Source organism: Garra rufa, chromosome 15 (assembly GCF_049309525.1).
Source record: "Garra rufa chromosome 15, GarRuf1.0, whole genome shotgun sequence".
Classification (NCBI taxonomy): domain Eukaryota; kingdom Metazoa; phylum Chordata; class Actinopteri; order Cypriniformes; family Cyprinidae; genus Garra; species Garra rufa.
In genome coordinates, this window is record NC_133375.1 from 23982876 (window position 1) to 24004549 (window position 21674).

The window sequence follows — 21674 nt, forward strand, 5'->3', positions numbered from 1 at the left end:
GTGTAATTCATGAAACATAAATGTTCCAGCAAGGAAAACACCAAGGAAAAACAGTCGATGCATTTTCAAAGTACTTATTTTCTGTTTTAAGTAAATTTGTGTCACAGTGACACAGTTTTGTGCATACGTGTGCCTGGTTGATTGGATGTGTGTGCGTGTTTTTGAATTAGGTGTGTTTGTTAGAAGGGAGTGGCGGATTAAGAGATTATGGTGAGTCTGATCATGTGATTGTCATGGTCCGTGGTGACCCTACTTACTAACAGATTACCCTGGTGAAGGTGAGGTAGCCTGCTTTTCTCTCTATTTCCTCCTTCTGTCACTTCATCCATCCTTTTTTTCAGGACAGCCTGTCATCTCATCCCTCATGGTTGGGCTGAAGTCTCTCCCTTCTGTGGCTTCCTGTACTGAGCCAGGAGACCCGACCACTCGAACCTGCACAGAAACGCTCACTTCTCATTCTCCATTCAGAGGAGTCCTCTTCATCTTGACCTTTCCTTCTGGATTCTTTGACCTGGAGATCCAGGCACACCCGATCTGCCAATGCAGAGGTGAGTAACACAATCCAGCACTCCGAGCCTATCTCCTCAAGCACCTGACGAGGGAAAGCAAACTATCAGTTAAACAACTGTTTTGCTCGAAATGTTAGATGAATAAGATGGAAATTGGCATTATAGAAGCTAAGTCGATTCCCACGCTTCCTCGAAAGCAGGAACTGGCCTAAAACTATCACACCCAACAACAAAAGCTTACTTTGACATAGCTAAGTTTAACTGGATGAGAAACAACACTAACACTTCTAAACTTGAAGAATGATAACAGCTTTCAGGTCCTTCAGATTCAATTTCAGAGAGCCTATTCAGAGAAAGGCACTCATTTGACTCAGAAAGATGTCTTTGCATTCAGTTCATTACACATATATAGCTGGCTCTCCTCTGTATGTGTCACAGCTATTGGCCGAAATCACTTCAGAGTGAGCACCCCAGCGTAAAACGGGTACATGTTACATTTAGCAAAGTTTCACCCACTATAGAGACAGAAATTTGTCCACCTTACAGTTATTGTTAAAGCACAATGAATTAATAATACAGAATAAATACAGCTTATTGAAGTAGAAAAACTGTACTAGGTTAACTGTGTTATAAATAATTGTGTCGTTTCCTTTTTTCGATGGTTTACATTTTAGACTAGTTTAGGACAGTTACAACAGGGTTTTCATATCTACGTTTTCAAGAATTACACGAACATAACAGCTTTCTAAACTTCTTTAACTCTCAATAAAATAGTTGCTACTGAGTAATAAGTAGAAATACGTATGTTGCTCCAGTATTTTTGTCTTAAGTACATCGAAGAGATCGATAAATACTTCCGTCGGTGTTGTGAGGCGCAGGTGTTGCTTGGCCCTCTGGCGCCCTCTGTTGAAAAGCTTGTGAACTGCACACTCGTATTAGTACACTTTAAAGAGTGTTTAGCGCTGAATTTGGATAGCACTAATTAATCCTGTTAACGATTAATTATCCTAAAGTGTCTCCCTTTGTTTCCTCTGACGTAGCGGCGCAGCTCTTCTCAGTTGGTAAATAAGGGCGTGTGGTCACACTTTTCTTTCAATATATGTTTAGGAAATGTACAGTTGAGGTAAAAAGTTTGAATACACTTTGCAGTATCTGCTAAATGTTAATTATTTTAGCAAAATAAGAGGGATCATACAAAATGCGTGTTATTTTTTATTTAGTACTGACCTGAATAAGATATTTTATGTTTACATATAGTCCATAAGAGAAAATAATAGCTGAATTTATAAAAATGTTCAAAAGTTTACATACACTTGATTCTTAATACTGTGTTGTTACCTCAATGATCCACAGCTGTGTGTGGTTTTTTTAGTGATAGTCCCTTGTTTGTGCTGAACAGTTAAACTGACCGCTGTTCTTCAGAGAAATTCTTTAGGTCCCACAAATTCTTTGGGTTTTCCACATTTTTGTTTATTTGAACCCTGTCCAACAATGACTGTATGGTTTTGACATCCGTCTTTTGACACCGAGGACAACTGAGGGATTTATATGCAACTATTACAAAAAGTTCAAACACTCACTGATGCTTCAGAAGGGAAAAACAATGCATTAAGAGCCGGGGGTGTAAACTTTTGAACAGAATGAAGATGTGTGCTTTTTTCTTATTTTGGCTTTTTTGAATTTGAAGATCATGGTAAATTTAACTTATTTTGTTTTCTGGGAAATATGTAAGTATCTTCTGTAGCTTCTGAAGGGCAGTACTAAATGAAAAAATATGATATCTAGGCAAAATAAGAAAAAAGCACACATCTTTATTCTGTTCAAAAGTTTACACCCCCGACTCTTAATGCATCGATTTTCCTTCTGGAGCATCAGTGAATGTTTGAACCTTCTGTAATAGTTGCATATGAGTGAAAAGATGGATCTCAAAATCATACAGTCATTGTTGGAAAGGGTTCAAATACACAAAAAATGCTATAAAGAAAGAAAGAAAGAAAGAAAGAAAGAAAGAAAGAAAGAAAGAAAGAAAGAAAGAATTTGTGGAACCTGAAAGATTTTTTTGAAGAACAGCAAGCAGTTTAACTTTTCAGGACAAACAAGGGCCTCATGAACAACTATCACTAAACAAATATTTTAAAAAAAAATAAATTTAACTATTATTTTCTCTTTTTTGGTGAAATATCTTATTCAGGTCAGTACTAAATAAAAAAATAACACGCATTTTGTATGATCCCTCTTATTTTGCTAAAATAATTAACATTTTGCAGACTCTGCAAGGTGTGTGTAAACTTTTGATCTCAACTGTATACATACACCTTAGCTGACCTTCTGTGATAACATAAATAATGCAGTCCAACGTTGCGGTTAAAATCTATACCTTGAATTAAAATTAATGAGATCCCCTAACTTTATGAGTGTGGGATGGACTATTTATGTCCACAGTTTCACTTGTTTAACCTGAAAGCTGCTTGTTTACTTAAAATTAATAAAACTATGTGCAACTCAATTCATTGTTCAATTGCTCTGTTTCATTATGGATACAAACACACCAGAACAGATATTCTCACAACATAAAACAAATAAAACACATTTCTCCTACTCTCTGTCTTTCTCTCCAGACATTATCCCTCTCCAAGGCGGCTTTTGTGTGAGTTTTGGGGTGAGGGGCCCTGAAACCTCTTGCTCAGCTCCATGGCTGTAAGAAAACACACATTCATCTTCCTCTCCCTTTCTCTTCTATTCCTCTTCCTCTGTCTCTTCACTCATCCATGTGTCTGCGGTCCTGCCCGGGCCCCTCTTCTCGCCGGCCAGCCATTCCTAGTGCTATGGGGGGTTCCAGATAAAGACTGTTTGGGTCGGCCAGACCCAGCTGCATATGGGATGGAGTGGGAAGGCCGTGTGGCAATATTTTATGAGGACACGCTAGGACTTTACCCATATTTCACTGTACAGGATCGTCCTGTCAATGGTGGCCTACCACAACACACCAGCCTTGATCTTCACCTCCAGAGGCTGGAGGGCGACCTCACGGCCTCATTACCTCAAGCAGGAGCGCCTGGTTTAGGGGTGCTCCGCTGGCAGGAGTGGGCGCCTCAGTGGAACAGGAACAGGGGAGTTAAAACAAAGTACCTTGTGGAGTCGAGAGCACTCCTCCGGGGATTTTTTCCTGACTGGAGCGCAGAGGAAGTGGAGAAATGGTCTCAGGTGATGACACTAACAACATATTATGATATTAAAACAGACTATCATTCTGCATTCTGTTGTATTTATCAACCACATGATTTCATTTTCTTGTCAGGTTGATTTTGAAGCAGCAGCACAGTCTATAATGATGGAAACCCTGCGGGAGGTGAAAAGACTCCGCCCACAGAGATTATGGGGCATGGCCCCGTATCCTAACTGCTATAACTTTGACTCCACCCAGATAGCGTTAGCCAATTACACGGGACGGTGCCCTGCGGCAGAAATGGCACTTAATGATGAGTTGATGTGGTTGTGGAAGCGTAGCGGTGCTCTTTATCCAGCTCTCTCACTGGAGAAGCTGCCAGAGGGAACTAAAGGGGCGTGGCTTTACGCAACCAATCAGATCAGAGAGGCTTTACGAGTGGCGGCTCTTGCAGGGACTACCTCTGATCTTCCTGTGTTTCCATTGATCAAGATTGTGTACTCCTCCTCTAATTCCTTTCTTTCAGAGGTACAGTAGGTTGCTATCTGTCGAGTTAACAAAGCTAATGGTTACCAAAAAATTGTAAGGGGGGAATATATATGATGATATAAAAATACATGTGACTGCTGTTACTTTGTACAACCTGGTAATTATGTCTGTACTGTACATGTATCAGATTGATCTGGTGAACACAATTGGAGAGAGTGCTGCTATGGGAGCATCTGGAGTCATTATATGGGAAAAATCTTTAGCAGTTAAAACACAGGTAGGCCTAATCATTCAATCATTCATCCATTGACACTACGTTCAAAAGTTTGAGGTTTATTGTGATATCCCTTCACCTTCTTGCTTTGCCATTATAATGCTTTCATTAGCTATTACAGATTCCTGTATGAATATTATTTACATCTGCATGTGTGTCTCCTACAGAAATCCTGCTCAGAGTTTGGCTCATACGTTCGTCAGGTTCTTGGCCCATATGCTGTCAATGTGACCACTGCAGCAAGGCTTTGTGGAGTCTCACTGTGTCAGGGCCGTGGACGTTGCGTGCGTAAAAATCCTGAGGACCCCACATACCTGCATCTTCCTTCAGCCCACTTTATGCTTCTCCCAAATGGAGCAGAAGGTGTCCGGGCCACGGGAGAGCTGCCCACCGCTTATATAGACCTCTGGAGGAAGGACTTCCGCTGCCAGTGGTTCGAAGCCTTGGAGGGTGCAGCAGCGGATCAAGAATCAGGCGTGGTACTGGAAAACCGAAGGAAAATAACATCACCAACAGTTAAAACAATGTTTGGGATAAGCCAAAGTCAGGGTACGGTGGTTCCAGTGACAGTAGTGCCTACCAAGCAGCCAGTGGACGGCGGAAACTCTGCACTTTATACACCCTTTATCCTTCTTCCGTCACTGGTTCTTCATTATATTTGACGAGTAGAGAGCTGGAGTGTGAAGGAACTTTTGTGAACCTCAGTTGGCCTTGACTTTGATTGCAAGAAGAAATTTAATATAAATACCCACAGTAATATCTCTGTAAGAGACTTCAAATTCACAATCTGATCATGACTGAATAAAAAGATCTGTTCTGCATCACCTGCACTTAAAAATTAACAGCATAACATATATTAGACACAGTTTTTTAAAGTAATAGTTCACCCAAAACTGAAAAAAAAATTCACCCTCGAGTTATTCCAAATCTGTATGAGTTGTGTTATGAGTATATGTTTTTACTGTTAAGCAAAAAAGAAGATATTTTGAATGTTGGTAACTGAACAGACGGTAGCCATTACACATACAGCTTTTACTGGTAAATTACCAGTAAATTACCGTTAAGAGATCATGTTTGAACAGGACCTTTTCAGAACCTTTTTTAACCGGCATGAGAGGTTGTAACATTACCAGTAAATTACCAGTAATCTGCTCTGTGTGAACGCAGAATGAAGATTACTGGGTATGAGCACGTACAAGTCCAAAACGCGCTGAAATTCAAAATTCAAAATTCAACGGCTCTCATCCAATCATAACATTTTGTGATGTGAACGTTTGACGCAAAAATTAAAGCATCAACAAAAACACTGACCACATATACCTCTCCATGTTTACAAACATAACACAGGGAGGTGCAGCTGTTTAGAGATGATTTCTGGTTAATGAAGCCACAGGATTTACCGGTATTTTGAAACTGTTGTGTGAATGGTGCTTTACCTGTAAAAAGTTTTTGTATTTACCTGCAATTTTGCGGCAATTTACTGGTATTACTGTGTGAAAGAGGTTATTGAATTCCATAGTATGGGAAAAAAACGATGGCTACTGTCAACATTCTTCACAATATCTTTTTTTGTGTTCAACACAAGAAACTCATAGGTTTGGAACAAGTGGAGGTTGAGTAAATGATGACATTATTTTTTGAGGTGATCTATCTGTTTAATGTACATATAAAATTACACTGAATGATTTTTGAAACAAAATTAGCTACATTCTATAATGTACTTACTATATTACAATGAAATAATATAATCCAAACAGCTATGTACCAAATAAATTTTTATATAAATGAGATTATTTTGTTTGTATTTCATATGAATAACTCTGAATAATTCCATCATGAAAACAGATTACTTCAGAAATATGATAATTTGACTGTATTAACCCTTAACATCATATACCTTTCAAAGGTTTGGGGTAGGATAAGTTTTTTTTTTTTTTTTTTAAATTGATACTTACATTCAGCTATGATGCATTAAATTGATCAAAAGTTTTACATTGTTACAAAAAAAATGTATTTCAAATAAATGATGTACTTTCGAACAATACATTCATCAAATGAATCCTAAAACAAATGTATTACGGTTTCCACTAAAATATTAAACGGCACAAGTGCTTTTGAAATTGAAAATAAGTACCAAATCAGCATATTAAAATGATTTCTGAAGGAAATCACAAGAATAAAAAACTATATGCAACCCTGGACCACAAAACCAGTCGTAAGTAGCAAAGGTATATTTGTAGCAACAGCCAACAATACATTGTATGGGTCAAAATTATTGATTTTTCTTTTATGCCAAAAATCATTAGTTCAAGTTCAAGTTCAAGTTCAACTTTATTGTCAATCAAACCATGCAACAGTACATTACACAGCAGAATGCAGACTGAAATTGCGTTTCTCCCATACTCCAATGTGCAATTTTAAAACAAAATATGACACACACTAAACAAAAACTAAACATTTGACTAAACATAATGCAAATAGATATTTAAGAGATAGACAATGAAAGACATTGAACTTACAGTTACCAGACTATCCTACTGTTTCAGAATATGGTCAGGTTGAGGTATTTTACTATAGTGCAATACAAGGTGCAATATGACAAAAGTGCAAACAAAGTGCAGAGTAGCAGCATGGAGATAAATTAATTTTGTAAACTAGTTACGTTCTAGCGCAAGGGATATTGACATATGTGCATAAGAGTATTTGCAAACACTGAGTTTGTCTTTTTCACAGTTCCACAGGTATTTGTGTGTGTGGGCTGTGGGGTGTGAATTTACAATCCAGTTTTCATGAGTGAGTTGAGCAGTCTGATGACTTGAGGAAAAAAGCTATTGCTGAATCTGGTAGTCTTGCAACGCATACTGCTGTAGCGTTTGCCAGAAGGTAGGAGAGTGAACAGTTTGTGTGTGGGATGGGTGGGGTCTTTGATGATGTTAGTGGCTCTGTTGTGGCAGCGGGATGGATATATGTCCTGGATAGATGGTTGGGCTGATCTGGTGATCTTCTCAGCTGACCTCACCACCCTCTGTAGAGCTTTCCAGTCAGCGACAGAGCAGCTACCATACCAGACTGAGAGACTGCTGGTGAGAATGCTCTCAATGGCACCCAAGTAGAAGGTGGTAAGTGCCAGTGTGGGGAGGTTGGCTCTTCTCATCCTGCATAGGAAGTGGAGGCGTTGGTGAGCTTTCTTGACCAGGGAGGTGGTGTTGGTAGACCAAGACAAGTCATCAGTGATATGCACCCCCAGGAACTTGGTGCTTTTCACTGATTCTACTACGCTGCCATTGATGGTGAGGGGTGTGTGTGGCTTGTGATTTCTCCTGAAATCCACAGTTATTTCTTTTGTTTTATTGACATTGAGATGTAAATTATTGGTGTCACACCAGTTGATGAGATGGTGTACCTCATCTCTGTAGGCTGAGTCGTCGTCGTTGCTGATGAAGCCCACTACTGTTGTGTCATCTGCAAACTTGATGATGTAATTTGAGTTGTATCTGGCACAACAGTCATGAGTCATCAGTGTGAACAGCAGTGGACTCAACAAACATCCTTGAGGGACCCCAGTGTTCATGATGATGGTCTGTGAAGAGTTTTCGCCAACTCTTACTGTCTGTGGTCTGTTGGTGAGAAAGTCTAATAGCCAGTTGCAAAGTGAGGTGCTGATGCCTACAGCACTGAGTTTTTCCGCCAGATGTAGTGGGATGACTGTATTAAAGGCAGAGCTGAAGTCGATGAACAGCATCCGCACACAGCTGTTTTTGTTCTCCAGATGAGCCAGACTGAGGTGAAGTGCTGTTGCTATGGCATCATCAATGGAACGCTTGGAACGATATGCAAACTGGAAAGGGTCAAATATGACAGGTAGGCAGGATGTTATGTGAGCCTTGACCAGCCTTTCAAAGCACTTCATCATGATGGACGTGAGTGCTATAGGCCGGTAGTCGTTCAGTGTTGTGACTGGTCATTTCTTCGGTAGCGGTATGATAGTAGTGGCTTTGAAGCATTCTGGTATAATGGCTTTGCTCAGAGAGATGTTAAAGATATCTGTGAGAACATCTGTAAGTGAGTTAGCACAGTCTCTAAGCACACGGATATAGGATATTAGGATATTAAGTATAGATTAAAGATAGTAAGATAATGTTTTGTAAATAACCTACTGTAAATTTATCAAAACTTAATTTTTGCTTAGTAATATGCATTGCTAAGAACTTAATTTGGACAACTTTAAAGGCGTTTTTCTCCATATTTAGATTTTTTGCACCCTCAGATTCCAGATCTCGGCCAAATATTGTCCTACCCTAACAAACCATACATAAATGGAAAGCTTATTCATTCAGAAAATTTACACTTATGACTGGTTTTGTGGTCCAGGGTCACAAATTAAATTAGAAAAATTGCAATAATATTTCTCAATATGACTGTTCTTACTGTTTTGAAAAAAAAAAAAAAAAACTCAGCCTTGGTGAGTATAAGAAACTTCTTTCAAAAACAAAAAATTCTTAATGACCCTAAACTTCTGCCTAATCTGCCTAACCAAAAATCTAGTCAAATGTTTAGTCTCCATTTTATCTCTTATGTTTAAGGAAAAAAAAGAGAGCGAGAGAGAAATCAGCAAAGTTTACGTTTTATCTGAGCAGCCTGTCCCAAACAAATCTGTCCTCCATAGTGAAAATGTAAAGCCTTTCCAAACATTCAATGACAGATATGAATGACTACTAGGCAAATCTGGTGGTTTGTTAAACTAACAAATACCATCTAGAGTAGGAGAATAAGAACACCTACAATGTCCAAATTAAAAAATATGTCCATCTACGTGTTTATGTTTCTGTGAATTCATCAGTGATTAGAGGTGATGAGCAAAACCGTTGGCATTGTAAATTAACCCAGATAAGTCCATTTGAGAACACAAACAATCTCTCTCTCTCTCTCTCTCTCTCTCTCTCTCTCTCTCTCTCACACACACACACACACACACACAAACATTATGCTCTTTCCCTGGATAATTTCACTTTGATAAATAGTGCAGATCAAGATGCAGCTGTAACGGAACTCTGCAAAAACAGAAGTCTTACAAAAGAAGTCCAGAACAATTTCACCTGAAAAAAATGAAGTGAGAAGAGGCATGAAAAATAAGTATCATTCTAGCAAATTTATTTTGGTTTATATAATAATTTAAAATATACATTGATGACGGATTGTTGGACAAATCAGGGTTATAGTTAGCAAGACAGTGATAAAGAGAGAGACGGTTCAAACAGGAACAGACAAAGGTAAAGATCATTTGCAAAAATAAACTCTCATCCATCCTGTATTTTTTTTAATCACACCCACATCCAATCTTTCCTCACCTTCCTCTGATTTGTAGGGCTGTTTCTCATGATGAACAGTTGCACACGACAGAACAATTAAACTACAGGACATTTGTCGTGACTCTCAATACATTAATCAAGAGTCCAATATCCAAAGACGGGCCTTTATGGTGCTTGTGTTAGAAATAGTTCGTCCAAAGACAAAAAATTCTGCCATCATTTACTCACTCTCATGTTCTTCCAAACCTGTGAGACATGCTTTCCTCTAAGGAACACAAAAGAAGATATTTTAGAGATAGCTTTCTTACTTTCTTTGTGTGAGAAACAAAAGTAAAAAGTAAGTCATTACTCAAGATTTATGGTGACTGTCTTCAAAAATGTGTCTTTTATACAGGTTTCAAACAACATGAAAGTGAGTAAATGATATCAGAATTAATTTTTTGAGATGAACTATCCATTTAACAATGGTCGCTGTGAAAAGAGGAACTTATCTGGGATGCATAGCATCCATCCTGCAAAAGCACAGACGTCCAGGAGGAACAAGTATACACAGAGCATGGCTTCCATACTGGTGAATACTGGAGTTACGCTTCTACTGTCTTGAATATGTCTTGAATATGTCTTGAATTTGAGGCCATTACAGAAGGTGCATTTAACACCAACACAATCTGTCAAAACACCCACCAATAGTTCCATACACACACACACACACACGCACACACACACGCACACACACACGCACACACACACACACGCACACACACACGCACACACACACGCACACACACACGCACACACACACACACACACACTTCATAAACCGGGAAACGGTAACACCAATCAGTCGCCCAAGAGCCACCAACAACAGAGAGTGCTTCCTGTGGTCACATAAAGGAAGTTGGACGGCATGAATCACAGGGGAGTTGTCAATACTTTTTTGCCGTGCGACGTTCTAGAGAGGAGGAGCCACGACAAAAGGGGGTGGTTAAAGATGTGGCCTCCACAGGAAAGGGTGAGAACCAAGCTGCCTCTAAGGGGACGAGCGCTTGCAGAGCATTGCTAGTAAACATTATAATTAGCAAAATGGATCCATTGCACGGTGTTTAGTAGAATGGCTGCCGAAGGCACAGCCACTGTTTTTGTCCAAGCGGTGGAGTACCTGCTCAGACAGGGGGTGTTGTTTGTTGCGAAAGTTACTTGCAGATGGTCTCCAGGGCATCGAGGGTTCGTTTGATGTCTCTGATCTGAGCAGCTAAAGCATGTATAGGTTGCATGGAGCGATCTAGCTCCTCACAGCGTGCCATGAGTGTGTACATTCCCTGGAAGCACATAAACAAGCACATACAGATTAAAATAGAAAATTATTAAAACTCACTTGACTTTGTAAATTTAAGTAACTCTCACCTTTATACTCATGTCCACTGACTCTCCCAAACTGTCCACAGAATCTCTGTATGTCTGGATATAGCCCACACTTAAAGCAGTCATCTGGAGAGACACAAGATTTGAATTCAAATTCATAGCAATATGTGCACTTCATGGCCTGTATAAATGCATAAGTGAGTTGGAATGAGGGTTGCATACATAAGCAAACCTAAAAAGTATTTGGACACTGAAGGGCACATCAGATGTAAAATTTGCTTTTATATGGTGTTTGCATATAAATGTGTCTTAGCAGTGTGTGGACACGACTACCCTGCAATGATAAAAATCCATTCACTTCTTTTTTTTTTAATCACCAAACAAACATAACAGTCTCAATTATCAAGGCCCCGCCCACAACCGCTGACGGACTGTCCTGTATTAGTATATTCCCGCCCTCAGCCAGTTGTACACTGTCTGCTATTTTCTCTGCACTCGAGTAGCTGTAGCGACAACAATGTTTCATAAGCAATGCAGGTGTTTTGTATCTGGATGTGAAAGTGAAATAAGAGTCTTAATTTTCTGCCAACATCAGAGCCACTGAGGACGCAGTGGGATTAGTTTTGTTTTTGATGGTAACGCACAGAATACACAAAAAAAAAACAGTAGAGAGGGGCGGGTTGAGCAGTAACTCATTATCATTTAATGAGACATGCACTGAAAGGGGTCGGTGTGAACAGAACTGTTTTTGGCAAGGTAAAAAGGGTGTTGTTTTACATGACCATTGAAGAATTGTGCAGACATTTCACAAAGACCCTAAAGAATCATACCAACTTGGAATATGGGCATCAAATGTCCCCTTTTAAAATGTTCTGTATTTTGGCACAAATTTACCCCCACATTGTGATCAGATCTTCCTATAACTACATAAAGATATGTTAACTGACATTACATTAAATTAAATCTACTACCATTAATTTTAAAGAATTTAATTCTTTTAGCACATGCACATGAGATGGGTCAAAAGTGACAGTAAAGACATTTATAATGGTATAAAAGATTTCATTTTCAGATAAATGCGTGCTTGGCGTGCTGTCCGGAGAAGGGCTCCGAGCTCGGGAGTGGCCGGAGCCCAGAGTACCCCCCCCATAAGAGTAGTGGGAACTCAGAGTGAGGAGATGGGGTGGTGAAGGGATACTGATAAACTGTCAAGTGGATAGAGGCGAGTCAGCTGTATTTAAACCTATGGCATTGATTGACTTGAGTGGGCTCCTCTTGTGATGTTTACGCTAAGTATCTGACGGGCTTCTCCCGAACTTTGTTAATGAAACATCATGAAATCATCACCAAAACAGATCATTAGAATGATTTCTGAAGGATCGTGTGACACTAAAATCTGGAGTAAGGGCTGCTGAAAATTCAGCTTTGCCATCACTGGAATAATAAATTACTTAGAACTGGCTTTTCTGTGGCAGAAGTCTGTGAAATTGGCCAGGAAACAGCACCAGAATAACATCAGTGGAACAAGGTCAAGTGTATAGTTGAAGGGAATTTACTTTTTATAGTCAATTTAAAATCACTTTGAGACAATGTGGCTAAAAACTAGTACAAAAATGGCGAGTTCTGAAAAAAATCTGCACCTTTTCTTTGCATATTGCACCTGTTTCTGTATTTTGAAATGAGGCATAAGTGTCCAAATGTGTTTTTGGATTGCTGTATCCACCTTATTCCTCAACGCTGAAGTAAGTCTATGTGCAAGACTTCTGGTTCATTACCCACTAAGAAGAAATATAGCTGCAAGCAGCGATTAGCGGAGTTTAAGCGCTTTAAGGCATGTAAGCACATATGAAAAAAGACATTATTTAGCAAGCCTGTAACCACCTAAATCAATAATTAAAAAAAAAAAGCATTTTTCACAAATTCAGGTAATTTACTACAATAATATGATGTTTTTAACATTTAAGACTGTTTTAGCACCAGCTGTGGTCCGATCTCCTTAAAACTTAGCATGCTTGTTTATAATAACCTGTTGCAGGTTTGATAAAGTTTTGAGTTTTCCTTTAGCTGGACGCAGATGAGAACCATAAAATTTAAAAATGGCCATGCACACTTTTACTGGAAAAATAAAGTGGATATGATCCAGGATGATACTCACATTCTGTATAGTTCCATTAAGGCTTCGCAGCATCAGTTCTACACTCTGAGCCACATCTTGTGTGTGTTTGTGTAGGTCTACCAGCACTGACGGGTCAATGGGTGGAATATCAGCCGTTCGACGCAAAGAGCCACGACCACGTACCACAGGTCCAGAACAGTCCGCTGAAGTAATCACACACAGATTAAATATGTGACCCTGGACCACAAAACCAGTCATAAGGTTAAATTTAACAAAACTGAGATTTATACATCATATGAAAGCTCAACAAATAAGCTTTCTATTGATGTATGGTTTGTTAGGATCGGACAATATTTGACTGAGATCCATCTATTTGAAATCAGAAATCTGAGGATGCAAAAAAATCAAAAAGACTGAGAAAATCACCTTTAAAGTTGTCCAAATTAGGTTCTTAACAATGCATATTACAAATCAAAAATTACATTTTGATATGTTTACAGTAGGAATTTTACAAAAAAATCTTCATGGAACATGAACTTTACTTAATTTCTCAATGATTTTTGGCATAAAAGAAAAATCTAAATTTTTGACCCATGCAATGTATTTTTGGCTATTGCTACAAACAAACCCCAGCGACTTAAGACTGGTTTTGTGGTCCAGGGTCACATATTACTAATACTAAAACAAATAAATTTTTTTGACAACTTTTTATACTCACAATCTGTGTCCAGACTCGGCCGTGAACTCATTTTAATCTTTTGTTCAAGATTTTTGGTGATGAAGTGCGTGAGATCTCCATCATGGCTGACGGTTCCCTCTAATTCTAGGGAACTGGATATGGTAGCTCTGCGTCCTTCTGCCTGGTTGCCTCTAGCCCCGCCTCCTCGTGCCCCGCCCCCACACGCCCCACTGATCTCATCCAGGCTCTTACTGTCCTGCATGCCACGCACGACTCGTTCTCGCTCTGGCACCGACCGCACACGCACCTCCGCCATCACGTGAGCCGGGCACGGAGAATCATCCAGGTCTGGCAGCAGAGAGGGTGTGGCCTGATTGGGAGGAGGGGCTGGAACTAGGGGAGGGGCCTCATCAGGAGAAATTGAAGTATTTGGCTGGACTTCATCCGACGAATCGGGATCAGCCCATTCATCAGATTCAGAGTGAGTGGGAGGGTGTTCGGTTGAGAGTTTACCAACTGGCTGTAATTTGTACAAATCAGTTTATTTATTAAAAAGTTTGAGATAAACAGCAACAGATATTTGAGTCACACAAATTGGACATAAAGCTGAATTATTTCAAAACTAATTACTAAATTAACTGAATTAAGAATTAATTTATTAGAATTGTTTAATACAAGAATTGTATAATAATAAAAGAATTGCATAATTTTACATTTGTTATACTATATATAAATAAGTATTTTTAATTTATTACAAATGCATGCATTTGATTTAACTTCTTAAATTTAATTTATGGAAATTATTTGTATTAATATTTAATTTGTGGAAATTATTTAATTATTATTAATTGAATATGTTTATTATCATTATTTGTATTTATTAAATATTAGTACTTAATTAAATGGAGTACCAAAGCATTTAATTTATGGAAATTATTATTATTATTTAATTTGTGGAAATTATTAAATCACTATTAAATTTTAATTATATATTTATTTTAATTGATTAATTGATTACAAAAGAATACATTTGATTTATTTTTTTTTATTTAATTTTTAGAAATTATTATTATTATTACTTTAATGTTAGTATTTATTATATTATAAATTAGTACTTAATTAAATGGAGTACCAATGCATTTATTTATGGACATTGTTATTTTTATTATTATTATTATTACTATTATTATTATTATTAAATTTATGGAAATTATTTAATCATTATTAATTGAATTTATATGTTTATTTTTTATTATTGTTATTACTATTACTATTATGTTAGTATGTATCATACTATATATTAGTACTTAATTAAATGGAGTACCAAAAAATGTAATTTACGGAAATAATAATAATAATAATAATTATTATTATTATTACAACATTTGTGTAAATTATTTTATCATTATTAATTGAATTTATATGTTCATTTTTATTATTGTTATTACCATTACATTTATGTTAATATTTATCATATTTTATATTAGTATTGAATTAAATGGAGTACCAAATCATAAAATCGATTGAACTTTTTAACTATTTAATTATTATTAATTTCATAATTATTATGTTAATTAATAATTGTATTATTTTTATTATTATTATGTTAGTAAGTTTAAGTGTAATAAAATTTTTGGAAATTATTTCATTATTAATAAAAAATAAAAATTCTGAAAATTTCCAAATATATCATGGAAAGTTTCCAAAAATGTTCCACTCCTCTGCAACATTATTAATAATATTGCATTATATATTTATATTACATTTCACATTAGTACTTGTAATCGAATGAGTACCTGCGCACCTCCTTGATTTATCTCCTTACCTGTACAGAGATAAGAGTCTCCTTTTTGTGTGTGATCTCTTTCTTGCTGACATTGTTCATCTCTCCATCACTTGTCTCGCTTTCATCCTCCTCCCCTCTCCATTCTTCCAGTTCTTTTTTAGAGCGGCCGTGTATTACTTCAGTCTCACAGGAGTGTGTGTCCTCTTGCGAGCTGTCTTCAGTTGGAATCTGTGCATGTTGGTTGTGTTGAATCAGTGAGTCTGTAGGCGGGGACTCTGAGAGATCTGTGTGTAACTGGAGTGTGTGTGTCTCTCTAAATAAGTCCATGTGGTGAGGTGTGTGTTTGAGAGTCTCTGACAGGACAGGCGACCCCTCATGAGGCTCAAAATCAGCCTCATCCCTGAACTTTAACCCCTGGGTGGTGAATTCATGAGGTCTTGACCAATCTGAAGCCTTGGGAGAATCAGAGGTGTCCACGCCATTGCTTGCTTCTTGCGCATCCAGACTGGTCACAGAAGAGCGGCTCATCCCTCCACCCGCTGCAACAAAATAATTCATCTTGATCATCATCATCATCATCATCATCATTAGTGATGTAAAGATAAATGTGATGCAACTGATGCAATACTTAATAAAATTTGTACAAATCACAGTTTTTGGACATTATATTTTGGAATTTATATTTCATGTCTTCAAGTCTTTAAGTTTGCATGGTAGTATGAAAGTAGTATGAGTGTTTGATTTTATTAATTTTGTTAAACACTGCATATTGTAAATAAATCTATTTATTCCCCAAGAATGAAGAATAAAATGAAAAAAGCACTACAAATTCTGTAACTGCTGTTACCCCACAGGGAAATTAATATAAACAACAATATTAGATAATATAGAGAATATCTAATTTATTTAGGACAGCTGTACTTTAGTATCTTTAAGATATTATAGAAAATATTTTATAATATTTTAAATTGGTTTTTATTATTATATTTACTGTGTTCTGTTTACTTCTAAGTTTTAGAATTTTAAGTTTTAGTAATTTTGTTGTTTCTGTCATTTTTATTTTTTACTATTTATATAGTTAATATAGTTATTTTAGTACAAGCTAAACTAAATGAAAATTAAAAAAATAGTTGCCTTGCCAGTAAAATAATATACTAAGTGTTTTATATTATACAATACCAATCAAAAGTTATTTTTCTCTTCTGCTCACCAAGCCTACATTTATTTGATCCAGAGTACAGCAAAACAGTAAACCTTTGGAGTATTTTTACTATTTAAAATAACTGTTTTCTATCTGAATATATTTTAAAATGCAATTCAACAGCAAATCAGTATATTATAATTATTTCTGAAGGATCATGTGACACTGAATACTTGAGAAATGCTGCTGAAAATGTAGCTTTGATCACAGTAATAAATTATATTTTAAAATGTATTCAAATAGAAAACAGCTTTTTTAAACAGTAAAAATATTTTAAAATGTTACTGTTTTTGCTGTGCTTTGGATTTTAAAAATGCAGACTTGATGAGCAGAAGATACTTCTTTAAAAAAGCATTAAAAATCTTACTGTTCAAAAACGTTTGACTGATAATGTATTTTATTTCAGTTAACAATTATTTTACGCAACAAAAAAAGTTATGGTTTACGTTTTGGTATCAGTTAACTCTAATAACAATGGTTTTAAATAAGTTTTTCGTTTCTTTATGCATTAGGGTTGTGCGATTAAACGCAGGTTTCACTTTGCATATGTAAACAAACAGTGAGGTATTATGAGCTGACTCGATCCGTTTCCTGGGTCTGTTTTGACAGCTGTCAGTTTATTCGCTGCCAACCAATTTACTGGGATATTTACTTACTGACATAAGCACTAGAACCTAAAAAGTTTACCTAATTATGAAGTGTCTGAAATCATACGACGCTGAAATCACCAGCAACAATCATTTGCAAGTCTTAAAATTCATGACGTACAAACGACGACAGTCTCACAAACATTCAACATACACCCAGACAAGCCAGACGCAAATCATACAAACAATAAATATGTTAATAAACGGATTAAGGAAGCGACAGCAGTCAACTGACGTTAGCTTTAAGATAAGCCTTAACGTTAGCTGTAATACAGGCCTCTGAAATCGCAGTTCTTCTGCGAGATATCAGCGAAACCCCGCAGCATTATGACTATTACTGATTGAGTCCGGGTTGATTTGTCATGTTTCAGGTGCATGCAGTGCAATGGTGTGTTTATGAAGTTAAATATTTACCTGCAGCTCTTCGCCCAGGATGAAGGTTTCCAACTGAGTCCGCACTAAATATTTGTCGTACTGAAACACAACGTTGACGTTATAGTTCCGCATAACATACAGAGATCATTCTCATGACATAAAAGACGTATGTAAAACGCCTGTTAAACGCATTTTGTGTTTTTATATACTCATACCTTAATATAGTGTAATAGAGGAATGCGCTGTAGATTTAATAAATAATAAACCTGTGGTTAATTATTAATTTATTTGCACAAAGAGAGATGTCTAGACAGCCTGTCCAGACAGACATGTACTACACACATTTAACCAGAAGGGGCGGCAGACGCCGCCGATTGATTCAGCTACTGGCGTAGTTCTCTTCCACGTCCTGTGCAGTGAGCTGTGTGTATTTTTACCCTGCTGTCGTGTTATAGGCTGGATTTAAAAGAATTGTCAACCACATCAGCAAAACTTTGGTCAGCTTTGACCCTGTCACAAAACTCTGACCAAGACCGAAACCTCTGAGATCCTGTTATTATCCCCAAAACCTCCCCCTGTAATAAAGCCCTCTAAAGGAGAGCCAGAGTAATGCTGTGAGTCACTGTCTTGACCCTAACTTACTCTCTCGACCTCTTTAGAGGACTGTAGTCAACATGAAACAACATTTACAAGTCATTTTACTTAAGTAATTTGATATGTTTCTGAGTGAAACAAAGAAGGCCTATTCAATGTGAAAAGTGAAGGGTGAGACTAAAGAAATAATTCAGCCAAAAATTAAAATTCTGTCATTAATTAGTCACCCTCATGTCATTCCAAACCTGTAAGACCTTCATTCGTCTTCAGAACACAAATTAAAATATTTTTGATGAAATCTGAGAGCTTTCCAACCCTTCATAGACAATGACGCAACTGACACGTTCAAGGCCCAGAAAGGTAGTAAGGACATTGTTAAAATAGTCCATGTGACATCAGTGGTTCAACTGTAATGTTATGAAGCTATGAACCTGGATGAGCTTTACCTCATATTGTACATATTTGTAAACATGTCTGATGATTTTGACTTGCGTTTTTTTGCCCATGCAGCCTTACTTATGTACTTACTTATTACCAGAATATACAGATGATGAACTAAGAGAGATGGACGTTCTACGTCAGAACGCTGACTCCTTGGTAAGCAGCACCACACGCGTGTGTTGTATTACTATCAACTTATGAGGAGGCTTTTTGTCCAGGATGTGGAATCTGAAGGCCAAGTTCATCTGTAGTAGTATCTTGATGTACAGTTGAGGTCAAAAGTTTACACCCCCCTTTCAGAATCTGCAAAACGTTAATTATTTTACTAAAATAAAAGGGATTATACAAAATGCATGTTGATTCTTAATACTGTGTTGTTACCTGAATGATCCACATCTGTGTTTTTTAGTTGTTCACGAGTCCCTTGTTTGTCCTGAACAGTTAAACTGCCTGCTGTTCTTCAGAAAAATCCTTCAGGTCCCACAAATTCTTTGGATTTCCAGCATTTTTGTGTATTTGAACCCTTTCCAACAATGACTGTATGATTTTGAGATCCATCTTTTCACCCCCTGGCTCTTAATGCATAGTTTTTCCTTCTGGAGCATCAGTGAGTGTTTGAACCTTTTGTAATAGTTGCATATGAGTCCCTCGGTTGTCCTCAGTGTGAAATTATGAATCTGAAAATCATATAGTCATTGTTGGAAAGGGTTCAAATACACAAAAATGCTGAAAAACCAATGAATTGATGGGACCCGAAGAATGTTTCTGAAGAATAGCAGGCATTTTAAGTGTTCAGGACAAACATGGGACTCATGAACAACTTTCACTAAAAAAAACAGCTGTGGATCATTCAGATAACTCAGTATTAAGGGGATGTTAACTTTTGAACAGGGTCATTTCTATAAATTCAACTACTATTTTCTCTTGTGGACTTTTATGTGAAATATCTTATTCAGATCAGAACTAAATAAACAATAACATGCATTTTGTGTGATCCCTCTTATTTTGGTAAAATAATTAACATTTAGCAGATTCTGAGAGGGGATGTAAACTTTTGACCTCAACTGTATCTCCATGTTAAACTTGTGTTATTTGCAATCAATGCTATGACATTTATTACATTAATGTTGATTTGTACATTAAATGAAAGCATTAAGTATTGGCTTTTTAGAAAGGCTAAAACATGCCTAAATAGCTATTTGTTATTGGTTAACATTTACCAGTAGCCAGTGTGGCCTCGGTGACATCAGCTGAAAAGGAAATACATTTCAGAGGTCAAGGAAATTATTATATTTTAGATACTATTTTTCTTTTACACTTTAGTATAATGTATGCTGAGTAAGTTCACTTTCAGAATAAAATATTTTTTGATAATTTACTCACCTCACTATCATCCAAGATGTTCATGTCTTTCTTTCTTCAGTCGCAAAAAATTAAGATTTTTGAGGAAAACATTCCAGGATTTTTCTCCATATAGTAAACTTCAATGGTGCCCAACGGGTTGAAGGTCCAAACTGTTGTTTCAGTGCAGCTTCAAAAGGCTCTACTCAATCCCAGCCAAGGAATAAGGGCCTTATAAAGCGATACGATTGGCCATTTTCTTAAAAAATTTAAAACCTGTATACTTTTTAACCACAAATGCACTAACTCTGCGTCCACGACTTTACACATTACGCAGTCATGTTGGAAAGGTCACGCACAGTTAGTTCTTCATCTGTGCTTTGGTTGAACTTTGGTTCATTTTCTGCTCCAACTTTAAAATCGCCCAATGTTGTTTTACGTTTTTTTGTAAAGGGCATTTGACTTTCTTTGCACGTTCACTTTGTAAACACTGGTTCGGTACTTCCGTCCAAGTCACATGTGACCTTTCTAACGTGATTAAGTAATTCGTGAGGTTGAGCTAGGGCAAGACAAGCATTTCCCTAAAAAGACCCTTATTCCTCAGCTGGGATTGTGTAGAGCCCTTTGAAGCTGCACTGAAACTGCAATTTGGACCTTCAAACCATCGGCCACCATTGAAGTCCACTATATGGAGAAAAATCCTGCATGTTTTCCTCAAAAATCTTAATTTCTTTATGACTGAAGAAAGAAAGACATGAACATCTTGGATGACATGGGGATGAGTATATTAGCAGACAATTTTTATTCTGAAATCCTTTAAGACAGTGTATCTCTTGATTTTGTCAATATTCAACAAATGCAAGGCAGTCATCTTCCTCAACAGAAAATAATATACTTTCCTAGTGTTTCTCCTCCAGGCTCTCCCCCTCACTTCCATTATTTGCATCAGCGATCTCATTTACTCACATATAGGCTCTCCAAGTCTATTTGGTATTCAGTTCTGTGAGTGTTTTAAGGGGCAGCTGTATCCAAGGCAACCCGCCTAGTCAATTTCCCAGTGTCCTGTCATTTATAAGTAGGATGCAATATACACTGATGCACTCATGGAATTTAAATGCTTGTCACACAGCAAGCAGTAGCCAGAGAAAATTCCAGCACATGTTTGTGCATGTGAGAGTATTTCTGTTTATATTACACAGACCAAAAACAAAAAAGCTGTTTGACGGTGATGATATATCAGTGATTATTTTCTGTTTACAACAAGACTGTTGCTTGGATTTAAAAGGCTCGGATTAGAGTCAGAGACATGTCAGATGTTGTATGATACTAATGCAGTTCTGGTACTGTATAAAGCAGTATACGTGGATGTTATTATTATTACAAAG

General features: G+C 37.1%; 2 protein-coding genes across 2 annotated transcripts; one reads left to right on the forward strand and one right to left on the reverse strand.

The window, feature by feature from the left end:
- Positions 1-278: 278 nt before the first annotated feature.
- Positions 279-6314, forward strand: LOC141287474 (hyaluronidase-1). Its single transcript, XM_073819625.1, has 5 exons — positions 279-548; positions 3128-3713; positions 3808-4203; positions 4352-4441; positions 4606-6314. Exons 2-5 carry the CDS (start codon positions 3201-3203, stop codon positions 5098-5100), a joined length of 1494 nt encoding a protein of 497 aa, XP_073675726.1. The 5' UTR covers positions 279-548; positions 3128-3200; the 3' UTR covers positions 5101-6314.
- A 3254-nt stretch (positions 6315-9568) lies between these two features.
- On the reverse strand, positions 9569-17996 carry borcs6 (BLOC-1 related complex subunit 6). The gene is made up of 6 exons (XM_073819277.1): positions 17953-17996; positions 15730-16229; positions 13944-14424; positions 13265-13428; positions 11152-11235; positions 9569-11066 (listed from the first exon to the last, which is right to left on the reverse strand). The coding sequence occupies exons 2-6, from the start codon at positions 16216-16218 to the stop codon at positions 10941-10943; spliced, it is 1344 nt and encodes a 447-aa protein (XP_073675378.1). The 5' UTR covers positions 16219-16229; positions 17953-17996; the 3' UTR covers positions 9569-10940.
- Positions 17997-21674: the final 3678 nt, after the last annotated feature.